This window comes from Gavialis gangeticus, unplaced genomic scaffold (assembly GCF_001723915.1).
Source record: "Gavialis gangeticus isolate Ggan-Ray unplaced genomic scaffold, GavGan_comp1, whole genome shotgun sequence".
NCBI classification, from domain to species: Eukaryota; Metazoa; Chordata; order Crocodylia; family Gavialidae; genus Gavialis; species Gavialis gangeticus.
The window spans coordinates 103,150,637-103,164,128 of NW_017729033.1; the positions used below are offsets into that span (position 1 = coordinate 103,150,637).

The window sequence follows — 13,492 nt, forward strand, 5'->3', positions numbered from 1 at the left end:
GCATCCTTATAGGCTCAGCAGTGCTACGCTGGCTAGCACTACAGAAGAAAGGGACTTGGGGGTCGTCATTGACCACAAGATGAACATGAGCCATCAGTGTGATGCTGTGGCTAGTAAAGCAACCAAAATGCTGGCTTGCATCCATAGATGCTTCTCAAGCAAATCACAGGACCCCTTGTACTCGGCCTTGGTGAGGCCACAGCTGGAGTACAAGTTTTGGGCTCCACAATTCAAAAAGGACATGGAGAAGCTTGAGAGAGTGCAGAGAAAAGCCACGTGCGTGATCAGGTCAGGAAAACAGACCTTACGACGACAGACTGAGAGCCTGGAAAAGTGCAGGCTCAGGGGCGATCTGATGGCCACCTATAAGTTTACCGGGGTGACCACCAGTATCTGGGGGAACGTTTATTCACCAGAGCACCCCAAGGGATGACGAGGTCAAATGGTTATAAACTGCTGCAAGACTATTTCAGGCTGGACATAAGGAATAATTTCTTTACTGTCCAAGCCCCCAAGGTCTGGAACAGCCTGCCATCGGAGGTGGTTCAAGCACCTACATTGAACACCTTCAAGAGCAAATTGGATGCTTATCTTGCTGGGATCCTATGAGCCCAGCTGACTTCCTGCCCTTTGGGCGGGGGGCTGGACTCGATGATCTTCTGAGGTCCCTTCCAGCCCTAATGTCTATGAAATCTATGAAATAGCTCCTTGCTTTGAGGAAGGAAGGAAAACATACAGCTTCATTCCAATGGTGTAACTGTCTTTTATAGCCCATGATTTTTAGTCTAGGAGCCTCATTCATGTGTGATAGGTGATAGAGGCATGCAAAGGAGTTCTTGAATTGGCAAACCAGGCTGCACTGTGGGTTTGCATTATTTCAGTGATGTGCATAAAAACTCAGGAGTACGCAGCCTTGGGCTCCTCCATTCTTTTTTTATAACACTATCTGAATTCAGGCCCTTAATATTTGGCCTATAGCCAGGCTGCCCTGTCCTCTGTCCCTTACCCTATCCAAGATTCACCTGGCTTGGCTGGGCTACTACTTGCATACAACACCACCTCACTGGCAGTGAAACTAGTGATTCCAGAGCTGGCTGTCTTTGGAACTGATACTTCAATCAAAGCTGAAGTATAATGTTAAGTGTAAGCTCATTGATATTTTCTAGTGGGTGGGACTGAAGTACTGTGATTATTAGACTTCTGGGGGCATTTTAGGCAAGAAAGGAAAGAAACTTCATTTTGGTGCCCAACTGACTTCTAGCTGGAGCAATCAGGTTTCGCTTAGGCTTCTCCAAGACTTTAAAGTGGGTGTGGGATTTGCTGTTTCCTGTCTTATGCCATTCTGTAACATTACTATGTGCTTCCCTGAAAGGTGACTGTTTCAGGGGCATGTGAAATAGCCAATATATCTCCTCCCCATCTACTTGACAAGTATACCAGGAGAGTTAAAGTGTGTAAACAATCTGAGGTTCCCAGTCAAAATCTTTGCTTTTTATCATTGTACACACACTCTTATCTTAAAAGGCATACATAGCTCTTGGGTTTTCTGTTCTTAAAACCAATTCCTGTTGGGATGTTTCTTTCATGATACTATTACTGGGTTTGCTCCTACCAGGTGAGGTGCACCCAGACCCCCATTCAAGTCAACTGAACTAGAAAGCATGCAGCCCCTCTCAGGATTGGATGCATTAAGTTATAATAATTCCCCACAAAGAGGAAATTAAATGATGAAGGGAGAGGAGGAGCTATACAAAAAAAAGGAACTACTGAGTAAAATGTAAGAGTTGTTAACTGTTAACAGCATGGAATAAAGCAGTGGGGGCCAACCTTTGACAGGAGTGCCACAAATTAGCCCCACACCATCCCAAAGTGCCAGTCTCGCTTTCCCCTGCCTGACCTGCTGTTCTTTCCGCTTCCTACCTGATCTGCTGCTCTGCTGTCTGCTCCATGCTCTGCTTACCACTATGCTGTCTGCCCCTCTCAGATCCGGTGTATGCCCTGTGCTGCCAAGCTGCAGTATTGCTAAACAGAAGGCCCAAAGCCTGTTTCTGAGTGACCATAGCATGAACCTTTGGAGATGTGACAACTAACTTAGCAATGAAAGGAAGCCATCAAACAAACACAATTAAACAAGGCACAAATCCTGAAAGGCTATAAGGGAGGCCCACACATTAAGTAATCCAAATACAGTATATCATAGCTTTATCTTAAAACAGAAGTACAGAATGATGTAACTAAATGTATCAGATGTTACTTTGCTATAATAGATATATTTTTAACATAATGATGTTTAGATAATCTGTAAAAAAAACAAACAAACAAACAAAAAACAAACAAACAAAAACCAAAAAAAAAAGCAGCCGTGTCAGAGAAGACCATAAACTAAGGTAAACAAACAAATAAACAAAAACAGGCCAGCATTGAGCAACACTCCACAATGGGGAAGGAAAGGAGATAAGAAACCCTCCTTCTTTCTTTCTCTAAGATATAAATCCTGACACCTTCTAAGTCCACAAGAGATCTAGAGGTTCAGTTCTGTTCCAAAAGTTTCAGTGAAGCAAAGAAACTTAAATAAAAACCAATCCGAGATCATTTGTTAGAATTGGCCAACTATAAATATTGGGCATAGGCTAGAAGGAAACTTGCAGAACTCAGCAAACTTGAGACCAGCTGCCAATCTGTGCCACCCTTCTCCCACCCCTCCAGTCTCCCCAGCTGATATAGGTGAGATCTGTATTGTGCTGTTGCAGGTAGCAAGATAGATTTCAGATAAATGTTTGTTTTCATGTTTTAAAGTGGAAGCAAATAAAAGGTTGGCCTGTAGACCTGTTTCTGCATCTTTAAACAGTAATATACCCACAAGGGTACCTGTAATCTGGGTAACACCTGTTCCACTTGTGGTATGCATGCTACAGGTTGGTCACCCCTAGAGTAAAAGAACATGAAACATGTTAACGGAAGGAAGTAACAGAACCAAAAAGGTGAATACTAAAAGAAGGTCCTAGCGAGAAGGGGGGGTTGAGGGAATATAAAACAAAAGAAACCAAAAGAAAAAAAGTAAGGTGCTTTTTATTATTTTGTGTATTTGATAACATTTGCTGTCCAAGGTTACTTTAGTACACAGGTAAACCAACTGAAGTATCTCATCCAGGGCAGGAGGCTGTTATACATGGCATTGCATGCATATGATAGCCTATACACTGCTTTCTCAAGTCCCGGTTACTGTGCATAGCTTCTTCCAAATGAGCTACTCCACCTTAGGTACTCAATTGCCTTTCACCATCTTGCAGAGTCAGCTGATAGTGCACCTATGATCTTATCTTGTCCCTTCTTTGTCCAACATTCCCTCCATTTAATCTTCTGCTCCCCTTCTGTGCAGACCAATCTTCCAGCTCACCCTTTCCTTTGCATCTTTCATGAAATCTGCAAATCGGGACCCTGGCTGTCAAACCATCTGCACTACCTTCAATGCACTTTTTAGGGCTGGGGGGAACTATAAAGCAAAAATTTCTCAAGTATTACTTTCCAGTAGGTTTTCTGCTGTACCTGTCTTCATACTGCAAGCTCTGCGTGGCAGGGTCAAACACACCTGTAACTATTAACCAAGTGACTTCCCACTTTCTGTATAGGATGATATAGATTTACACAGACAAACATGTAAAAGCACTCACTCTACCCATGTCTAGCTCCATGACAGCTTTTCTGCCCCCAGTCCTTTCCCATTTAGTTTTACTGCTCACCACAAAGTTCTCTTATTCCTACTGAGGTACCTAAAATCAAGATCTCTTCTCATATGTGTTATTAAAGTAACTAAAGGGAACTTGTTCACTGACCACTGCCTGAGGCAAGCATAGAGTGATTTATATCAGGGGTGTTCAACCCCCTCTGACCACAGGATGATGTCATCCCCCTGGGCCCAAGAAGCTGGCAGTAGAGGGGAGTGGTAGCAACTAACTGCAGCTCAATGTGCATTTCCAATTGCCAACAAAATCAAGGCCTGCCATCTTCTGTATTTCGCAGTAGCTTTGCAGTACTTTTAAATGGGAACGCAGGATAAAAATCAAACTGCTTTCCATTTCTAACACAAGATTGCCTGTCCTTGTTGGACTCCCTTTATTAACCATCCAGAGACAATTCTACTGAGATATTGAATGGAAAGCACCATCTCAGTTCTCTGATAGCTGAACTGTACAGAGCACCTTATCTAAACATTACTCAAGGGGAGATCTGTTAACATGTAACAAATGAATGAGTCATTATGGCACAGGTAAGATTTGAATAGATTTATAAGTCTTTAATGAGGATGAACATGAAACTCTCTTAGGCAATCTCTTCAATCCATGCCTTCCAGAACAGTATTCCAAACCCCATGTTTTTGCAAGTTCAGCTTTGATATGTAAATAACATTGTACTATTTCCCTTAACAGGACTGTGTAGTGATTGACAACATGCAATTCCCCATCCCACAGATGATCAGTTAAGCTGGGGAAGAAGGGAGTGTGTCCTGAAAGCTCATGTAAAATTTTCTGTTCTAGATACAAATCCCTTTGTTTTGGGTTTAAGCTAGATTCTACCATTCTCACATGTGTCCTCAGGACTTGCTCAGCAGTACTGACAATCTGACGCATACTCTCTGAAGGCAAACTCAAGCCACCCATCTTTTTTATGCATAACAGAGAACCGCAGTTTAGGATTTCATGATCCAACTCAAAAAGAGAAGCAAAGCAAGCTTCGCATTTTTTAAGAGCGGCTAACTTCTCAGCGACAAAGCCAGCAGTGCCAGTGATGCTTTCTTCATACAGCGACAGATCTATCAACACATTGCTCAGTGGGGAATACAAGGAAACAAGGCCAGCAGAGTACATGTAATCCATTGATGTACTCTCTGTCCCACCCAGATTCAATTGAGAAAATGTCTTGTGAAGTGTTAAGTTTTTCCTGCGAAGAAGAGAAGCATCTAAAGTGCTTGTATCACCTACTAAGTTATTCTCCTGGGATCCTCGCATCAAACTATCACTGGTCAGCAGCTGACAATAAGCAGCCTGGAACATGGTGCATGTAGGATTATTGCTACCTGCACATGCTTGCTTGAGAGTCCCAAGGAACTGTTCCAGGTGGTCTAGGCTGAATGCATGAGTTAGGAGGTAGCAGAATGCTGTGCTCTCTGGCAATATGTAGTTGACATAAAGCCATTTTAAGCTTTCAGCATTAAGCAGGAAGCCCAGAAATCCTAATTTCCGTTTGCTTTTCAGAACACATCTCCCTGTAGCATCAGTTAATGTGACAAAGATGCTCTTGGCCTCAGTTAAGAGGCAATTGATCTTGGCATAATTTTTGGGTGACAAAGGCCCTTTCAATCCTTTCCCATAAGGGCTTCTGACATGAAAAATGTCAGAGAGACTGCTCACCAAGCGCACAAGTCTGATGGTACCTTTACAATTCTGAAATGAAGACAGGCCAGACAGCTGGAGCCACTGCAGTGCGCTCGCAACACCATCACTGAACAGCTGTGCAGCATAGTTCACTTTCAAGTAACAGCTCTCCCTGTTTGTGAGTGAGCCCAACAAGCAGCTGCTGCTGGTGCGTAATAATCTCTTCTCCTGCAGAGCCGCTAGGTCCACTATATGCTGCCAGTGGGCTGTTTCACAGGTGTGCTCTATCCTGTGAAAGCACTGAAATGCATTCCTTATTAGCTGCAGCAGGTGGCAAGTGTCAAAGAAGTAGGCGATCTGATGAGTGGAGCTGTGAGGGTGCTGAAAAGTGCACTGCATATTGTCAACATCCATGCGCACACCCAGTGCCTTTGCTGTCTCCATGCCATGAGCACTGGCAGCAGAAGTCACAGAGAGAACCACAATACCGATATTGCTCAGCTTGTTGATAGCCTGATGCAGCAGTTGAGCTAGCATATGGCCAGTGGCTCCATTTACAAAGAAATAACCCAAAGGAGCTGTCCAGCGACCAAGAACCCCTACTGCCATTAAGACTATAGCTTCAGAGGCCTGCGGTGCTTCATCAGCATCTAGTACTCCTACCCCCAGATCCATAAACCCAGTCAAATGTTGAATCCTGGGGTCCCAATCCAACTGTTTCCTAAGAGCCAAACCATCTACTAGCAGGGAACAGTATTGATAGGCCTGTTCACCCTTCTCCACTTTTTGCTGCAGGCAAGAAAAGATGCTATTGCTGAAGCCTGGATTAGCATCATCACTAGACAACCAACTGGAAGAGAAAAGGAGGAAATAATTAGGAGTGATACTTTAAAGGAGATAGAGACAATAGGTTTTATGACTTGGTAAAGTGTTAAACAGAACAGATATTCAATGCAAATTAATACTCAGAAACTGCATATAAGGCACTGAAACCCAACAGAATGAGATGTTCAGCTACTGTCCTGAAGACCAGTTTTCATACTTTGCTGTTCCTGCCTGAAACCCTGGCCAGTCCTTTCTTCACAATACTCTCTTTACTATTTTCAGGGCTTGTCTACACACTAACTGCGAGGCAGCTTACTCCACTTTGCAAGTGTACTATGTGTCCCTGCACTGAGTTAGCACAGAGTATCTAGCACGCTATAAATTCATGCGCTATTATTGCACTTAACTTCTCCCTCTAAACAAGCCCTGTTTCATGCATTTGCAGTCTAGCTCTTTCTTACTTTTTGGAAACCTAGAAACCTAGTACGGTAGCGAGAATGAAGACTCACGTTGTTAAACTGGAAGGATGAGGCAAGGGAAAAATCTTTCTTAGATAATCGTAGGCTTTACTGCTGTAGATGTGGAGTGTGCAGGCGAACTGCCGCATTTCTGCGGAGTATTTTGCCATCTGTCTCCAGCCAGGCAATCCCCATGGCAAATCTGTTTTTAGAAATAAAAAGCACCTTGGTAAGAGGCATGAAGAGTAGATTGGAAGAAAAGCACAACTGCACTGGCATGAGATGTGGGATAAGAATGAGCTGTGATTGACAAGACACAGCTCTAAATCCTAATGGCACCATTTATTTGAGTACATTTGTTGTGAAAAAGCAACATTCAGGTTTGCTAATGCATTCTCTCTCCCTGCAAGGAGGACACAACCCAAGAAATGTCTGCACCTGTGATATCCTTGTCAGTTGGACTGTCCTCTTCTGTGGGTAGCCAATGACTGCTGTCTTGACTTGTTTCCTTTTCAGACTTTGCACTCCTTGGCATGCTGCCTGTCTCTCTGTATGTGCACAGTATGGAGCACATGCTTGGTTCTACCCCTCAAGTTGCTGGAGAGAGCTGTTGAGATGCTCCTGCCTTTGGGATCTACAGATGCAAAGTGCTTATAAAACTAATTGGGGTTTGTGGTCCAAGTGAGCCCCTCAATTCACTGTGACCACAACAGGAGTCAAAGGATCTCAGTACCTTGCATGATCAGGCTAACAGCATAATGCCATAGCAGGTCATTTGAAAAATTCTAATGGGCCCTTCTCATGCCATATAATTCAAAAACAGCTGCTCACCCCAGGTGCAGAAAGAGCAATCAGAACCTGAAACACAGAGACTGTGGGACCCCGGGCCATGGTTGACAGGCCTGATGGGGAAGTGATTAGTCAGATGAGCTGGGGTGAAGGGGAGCATGGTTACAGGTTTTATAAGGCATCCTTGTTGAGGCCTCAGTCTGGCTTTGACCAGCCAAGGGGGGGAGGAGCTCCAGACCACAGAGGCCAAAGGAAGCTCAGCAATGCCCAGCACTGAAGTCATTTATGTTATAAGTTTACTCTTTACTACTGTGTAAGGCTGGAGGACCAAAAGCAGCTCTGAGGGGGTTTTGAAGCCACAGGGAGTGCCTGGGGAGTCTCTGCTATTGTGTGGGGAGTGGAGATGGGGTCAGACTGCAAATTAGGGACCAGGGCCTGCAGTCCACAGGACTGGGTAGGCTGGCCCAGAGACCAGGAGGGCAGAGAGTGAGAGAGAACCTGAAGCTCAAAGGACTATATAGGTGGGCCCAGGAAAGCCCTTGGGTCATAGGAAGAGGACTTGAATCCTACAAGGCTGAGGAAGGCCTGAACTTAACCCAGGCAAATGCAAAAGACAAGGGAAAGACCAATCGTTTGGTGATCAGAGTGGAACAGACTCCCAATGTCTAAGTGGTTTCTGGGACTCATGGTCCAGGTGAGTCCATCAATTCACCATAACTGCAACAGGCGTCAAAGGAGGTCAGCACCCTGCAGGATCAGGCTGACAGCAAGTTACCTGAGCAACTGATTTAAGAGATCTACAAAAAAAGGAAAGACTTTCTCCAAAGCCTCTGCTTATGGCAGTTGTTCACAGATTAGCAGAACCAAGGTGCCCCAATGGGGTCCAGTTCTGACTGGGTTATACACTGGGTAAAAATGTATCCTGATGCAGTCCCTTTCCTGAAAAGCCTATACGGAAACCCTTCATAGTACCTGAAAATTGTGCTTTCAGCAAATTTGCAGCTTCTTCAGACAGCAGCTGCTTCTCTGCCAGCTCATTGATGACATTGATTACATTTCCTTTTTGGTGTGGGAGGCCCCTTTGTGTTGCAAGGCATTTTCTTGTGGGTGACTGTAATATTTCTTTTGTCTCTGTCTGTTGCTCAGCAGCTGTCACACCCTTTAAACTGTAGTTGTGGTCTTCGGTAATGGCCTCCTTATCAGGGATATGGGTTAACAGTGGCTGCTTTAATGCTTTCTTAGATGTTCTGTTTCTAGGGCGTGTACTCGGAGATTCCTGAAGGAAAAAAGAAAAAAAGGATCTAGAGGCTACTACAGAGGTAAAATAATCCAAACAGGCACATAGTTACAGTTAACTAACAATGCACCCCAAGTTTTTGGTCTTGTAACTAATCTTTGATTAACTGGATCTCTCTCCAATGTATGGGGAACACTGGATAGTGTACAAGGTATTCTGCCATAAGAAGGGTATTATTATTTTGAAGAAAACACAACATAGGACAAAAGATGCTCTCAGGTCTCTAGAATCTAAATTACACAGAAAGACAGAGTAATGGTCTCACCGTCGTTGTTATAAAAAGAACCTTGCCAAATGAAAAGCAAAGCTATGGTAGGCAGTGGAAAACTGTTCAAATGTGAGAAGAAATAAGAAGCTTGGAGACATTATCTGAAATTTGGGCAGGGGGGGAAGATGTATTTAGGAAAAATAAAGGTAAAATAAAGTCTATAATATAAAAATAGGTGTGACAGATGAGCAGAAAGATGCAATCAGATACATTTAAAAGACCAGCTTTGGTAGCCTTACAGTCTCATGAAAACAGCAGTTAACATTTAAATTTAGTGATAAAATAGTGTCAGTTTGTAAGCTGGTTATAGTCAGTCAATAACTAATTAACAGAAATACAGGTGCACCCCTGGGGTGCATCTGGCATGAATTGGAGAAAGAGAGCTATTATTCATCAGCTCATATTATAACAATTGGATAAAACAGTGCATCATACAACACTTTTGGCAAATAAGGTCTTCACGCTGAGGACTTCACACCTCCCAACACTGTTGTGAGGTGCTTTTTTAAAATTCTACATAGCAAACAAATTTGGGCATTCATTTTTGGAAAGAAATGCAACCTCCCCCTCCATATTTTTTCCTAATTTTGGTTTATTTTTCAAATTGTCTGACAGGAAACCACCTACAGAGATTTAAATTTGTGCTGCTGTGGCTTTACCCGAGTTGCAAAACATTTGTTGTCATTTTATCTTTTATTTTTAAAGTTTTTATGCATTTTCAAGCACGGCAATTTTCTTAAAAATTCTTTTCAGCTACCTTGTATTGAAAAAGAGAAGGCACAGTTCCTTTCCGTAATTTTCTTCTCATGCCATATGATTCAAAGTCTGTTTCTGTAAAATGTTTGGAACACAAGATGGCTCCAGGCCCTGGAATCCAAACCTTTTTGCTTTTAGGGTCTGCTCGATTAACAGCATGGATCCATTTATTACGCTGTATGGCATCAATGGGAAACCTGCAACAAAAGTAGCAGAGCTGTCTTATAACTGCACCTCCATCAGAGCCAAATTCTGCCCCTACATTGGTATAAAACCCATATGACTCCACTGAGTCCAAGATAGCCTTCTAAATGTACAAAGGTGTGTGAAACAGAAAGAGTCCTTCATATACCAACATTTGGGTTTTGGCAAGTTACAACTTGACTGTCCTAAAGGCCCTTAACTAGGGAACAGGTCAGAGTATTCCTAATATCACTTTCACTCTGAAAAATTGAGGTTTGGCATACTGAAATGGCACTGGATTGGTCTCTAACAAAAAGTAATTTTGTTGGAGAAAGATAAAGATAAAATCTGCTGAAATATTGTGTAGCCTTTTTTGATTGAAGAGTCCTTTCCTCCCTGTCTGCAAAATCCATTATTTTCTGGGTAATATCTTCTACTGGGCCAACAGCATGGTTGAGATAAAGTAAGGGTGGTATTAGAAATTCAGCTCAACACTTACTGAGGCCAGTTAAAGCACAGGAAAATGCAGATTCAAGCAGGTTAGTACCTGAGGGCTCCTATACACATGAAGGGAGCAGACTCAATTGAATCTGCTAGAACATGCTAATTACCATGCTCCAGCAGACTCCAGCATCACGTGCATCAGCGTCCCCGCACTGAAAAACGGCAACAGAGTGCTTTGAACTAAAGCTCAACCGAGCGAGCTTTAGTTTAAAGTGCCCTGCCACCATTTTTTTCAGAGCAGGGATGCTGAGACATGAGATGCTCCAGGCACTTCCAATCAGCCCAGCTCTTGGAGCTGTCCTAATTAAAGCGCTGCCCCTCCCCATCTATAAATACCCTAAGTGCCTTCACAGTCTTGCAGAATTGCTCCCTTTTGGGTGAGGGTTATGGTGCTAACTTCAGTATGGACTGACTTTAATCCCCAATGATTTGCAATCTTTGCCAGTGAATATGTGACTACTTATGCAAGCTTTTCAAGCAACACATTCAAGGACCTAAAGAAGGTCTTGCATTGGAAAGCTTGCCTATGTCTCCCTCCTGCAGCTGGTCTAATAAGAGATCTCACCCACAACAAGCCTTGCCTCTTGAGCTTTGAAATTTCTCAGAATAAAACTAGCACACTGTTAAGTCTAAAACTAACCAAAGGAAGTTCATTTTCATGCAGCGTGTCAGCCAAGCATGGAACTCCCAGCCACCAGATGTTGTGGAAGCTGCCTGTTTAGCCAGATTCAAAACATGGAAAAGACATATTCTTGGAGGGAAGGGGCATCAGTAGCTATTGAGTACGGGAAACAGGGGCATAGCCTCTGAATCAGAATTTCCTAGAATGTAAATGCTGGAGTCTGCAAGTGAGAGAGGAACAGTGGGAAACCACCGGTCATGTTCAAGTCACACTCTCTTTCAGCATCTGCTCTCTGCCATTGGGACACAGGGCCAGATAGTCTGACCTAGGTGCATCTGGCCCCATGAACATGTGCCCCTGGAGGCTGGCTGGGTACAGCAACTGCTCACAGGTAGCAGCAAGCAGGGAGCTCCCACAGATGGCCACGTCGGTGTTGACAGCAGGAGTGGGAGTGGGGGAAGGGGTAAATACCAACCAGCATTTGGCAACTATCTGCAGAGGTTGCTAGCAGCATCAGCAGTGGCCAGCAACAATCAGCAACCACCCGCAGACACCACCAGCAGTGTTGACGGCAGGGGGAGGAGGCGGCGGTGGTGAGTAGCCACTGCCTACAGGTGCCACCAGCAGTGCTTTTCTCTGGGGGTGCACCTGTGTGTACCCCTACACGTCACCAATGTCTAGCCCAGTTCTGTATGATCTTACACACATACATGTGTATACATATATATGTGTACATCTATATATACATGTGTGCAGGCACACGCACATGTACACACACATATGGATATATCTGTATGCATACATCCATACATACGTACACATATACAGCTGTGTGTGCGCATGTATGTACATAGATAGGACCTGTGCAGAGGCCATATCAAGGCAGTAGGCGCCCGTTCCATGCAGCGGGGCTCAGCGCGGGCTCCCGGGCGCTTCCGGGTCCCCTCAAATCCCGAGCTCTCGGAGTCACGCGACCCGCTGACGGGACAGGACCGCACCGCGCCGCACTCACTGGTGGAAGGAGATGCCCCGCTCCCGGCTCCACCCGTTGTCCCGCGCACTGCAGCCCAGAGCGGAGCAGCTGCGAGTCATGACCCACGGGCGCCGGCGCCACACGCTGACTCCCGCAGCAGCGCCACCTTTGCTCATAGAAGCCAATCATCTGATTGGCTAATGCCGCTCCTGTGTCGCTTCTCATTGGCTCTCTCTTCCTTTACGTCTTGCCATGAAACGGAACTTTTCATTAGCTGCGGATTCCACCCCACCTTCACGTGGCGAAGCGGAAGAAGGAAGTGGGGTGGGGAGGGGGAAATGAAGGAGGGGCCTTGAAGCCAATCAACTGCGGCGGAAGCGGAGGGGTCAGCCAATGAGTAGCAGGAACGCGCGGAGCCAATGGGACCGGGGCTCTGTCCGGCTATATATTCGGGGGCGCAGTGGTCTAATTTCTCTGCTGGGGTGGGGATGGTTAGGTTGGGTGGGGGAAGGGAAGGAAAGGATTTGGTGTGTACAGCTTATGCTGCTTTGGGGTGGCCGTGGTGCTTAGGGTTGGGCGGTTGCGGCGGGAGGGGGGCTCCTCGCTGTCGTACTGCTTTCCCTTGATTTATTTCCCTCCCCCAGGGTGTGTTGGAGCCTGCTGACCGCCTGCTCTCCTGCAGGGGAGGGCGTCTGGCTAAGTCCAAGGTCTGGCGCTGGCCTCGGGCTGCAGACCCTGTGGAGATGTCGTTCCCGTAGGCTGGGGAGAAGGCCCTGCTGAGAGATGCCCAGAAAGGGATCTGGTAGCATAGCCCGGGCTGGTGCAGGTGGGAGTACTGTAGTAACTTGCTGTGGGGTACCCCATGCACCCTGCTGTGCTGGCACCTGGGGAAAGGGGTGAGTTGGGAGCTGTGTAAAGTTGCTTGGTCCTTATGGTGGCTCTTGTGCTGCCTGCAGCATGTTCTTGCTTGCTAGTGTATGTGTGCAAGTGTTGTGACTTACCCCTAATATCTCACTGCCCAGTATACTCTCTGACCTTAAGGCTGCATGCTTGCCTCTGAATAGTAGCTGCTATGGCAGAAATCCTTTCTGTTTCTGTCCTGAATATATCCTTGTCTGAAGCCTGAGTCCTTCCTGGCTGCCTTAGCTCTGAGCATGCTCTTAAATGAGCATTATGGCTCCGCTTCAGGAAATGGCTGAATACAAGGTGAGAGAGAAGCTTTTGTCCAAGATGTTCAAAATATTGACTGTTACTGCCTAGTGCAGTATCCCAATTGAACCAGAGCAGCATTACCCAAAGCTTGTCTGTGGAGTACATATCTTTTTACCCTCCAGTTCTCCAACTGAATTGTGTGGTTTAAATGGCATGCGCATTTAAGCTATATGCTGTTTTTGCCTGGGGTCTTGTTGCTTCCCTTTTCCCCCCCCCCCCCCTCCCCCCCCCCC

At 45.3% G+C, this 13,492-nt stretch overlaps 1 protein-coding gene across 1 annotated transcript; it reads right to left on the reverse strand.

Annotated features, from left to right (window-relative positions):
* Positions 1-3,052: 3,052 nt before the first annotated feature.
* THAP9 (THAP domain containing 9) lies at positions 3,053-12,180 on the reverse strand. Its single transcript, XM_019526508.1, has 5 exons — positions 12,087-12,180; positions 9,767-9,962; positions 8,417-8,720; positions 6,707-6,857; positions 3,053-6,222 (listed from the first exon to the last, which is right to left on the reverse strand). The coding sequence occupies exons 1-5, from the start codon at positions 12,164-12,166 to the stop codon at positions 4,257-4,259; spliced, it is 2,697 nt and encodes an 898-aa protein (XP_019382053.1). The 5' UTR covers positions 12,167-12,180; the 3' UTR covers positions 3,053-4,256.
* Between the last annotated feature and the right edge of the window lie 1,312 nt (positions 12,181-13,492).

Coding starts and splice junctions, on each gene's coding strand:
- THAP9 (XM_019526508.1), bottom strand. CDS start 12,166: ATGACTCGCAGCTGCTCCGCTCTGGGCTGCAGTGCGCGGGACAACGGG. Junction 9,963..12,086: donor CGGGGCATCTCCTTCCACCA/GTGAGTGCGGCG, acceptor CTTTTGTTGCAG/GTTTCCCATTGATGCCATAC. Junction 6,858..8,416: donor GCTGAAAGCACAATTTTCAG/GTACTATGAAGG, acceptor TTCTAAAAACAG/ATTTGCCATGGGGATTGCCT.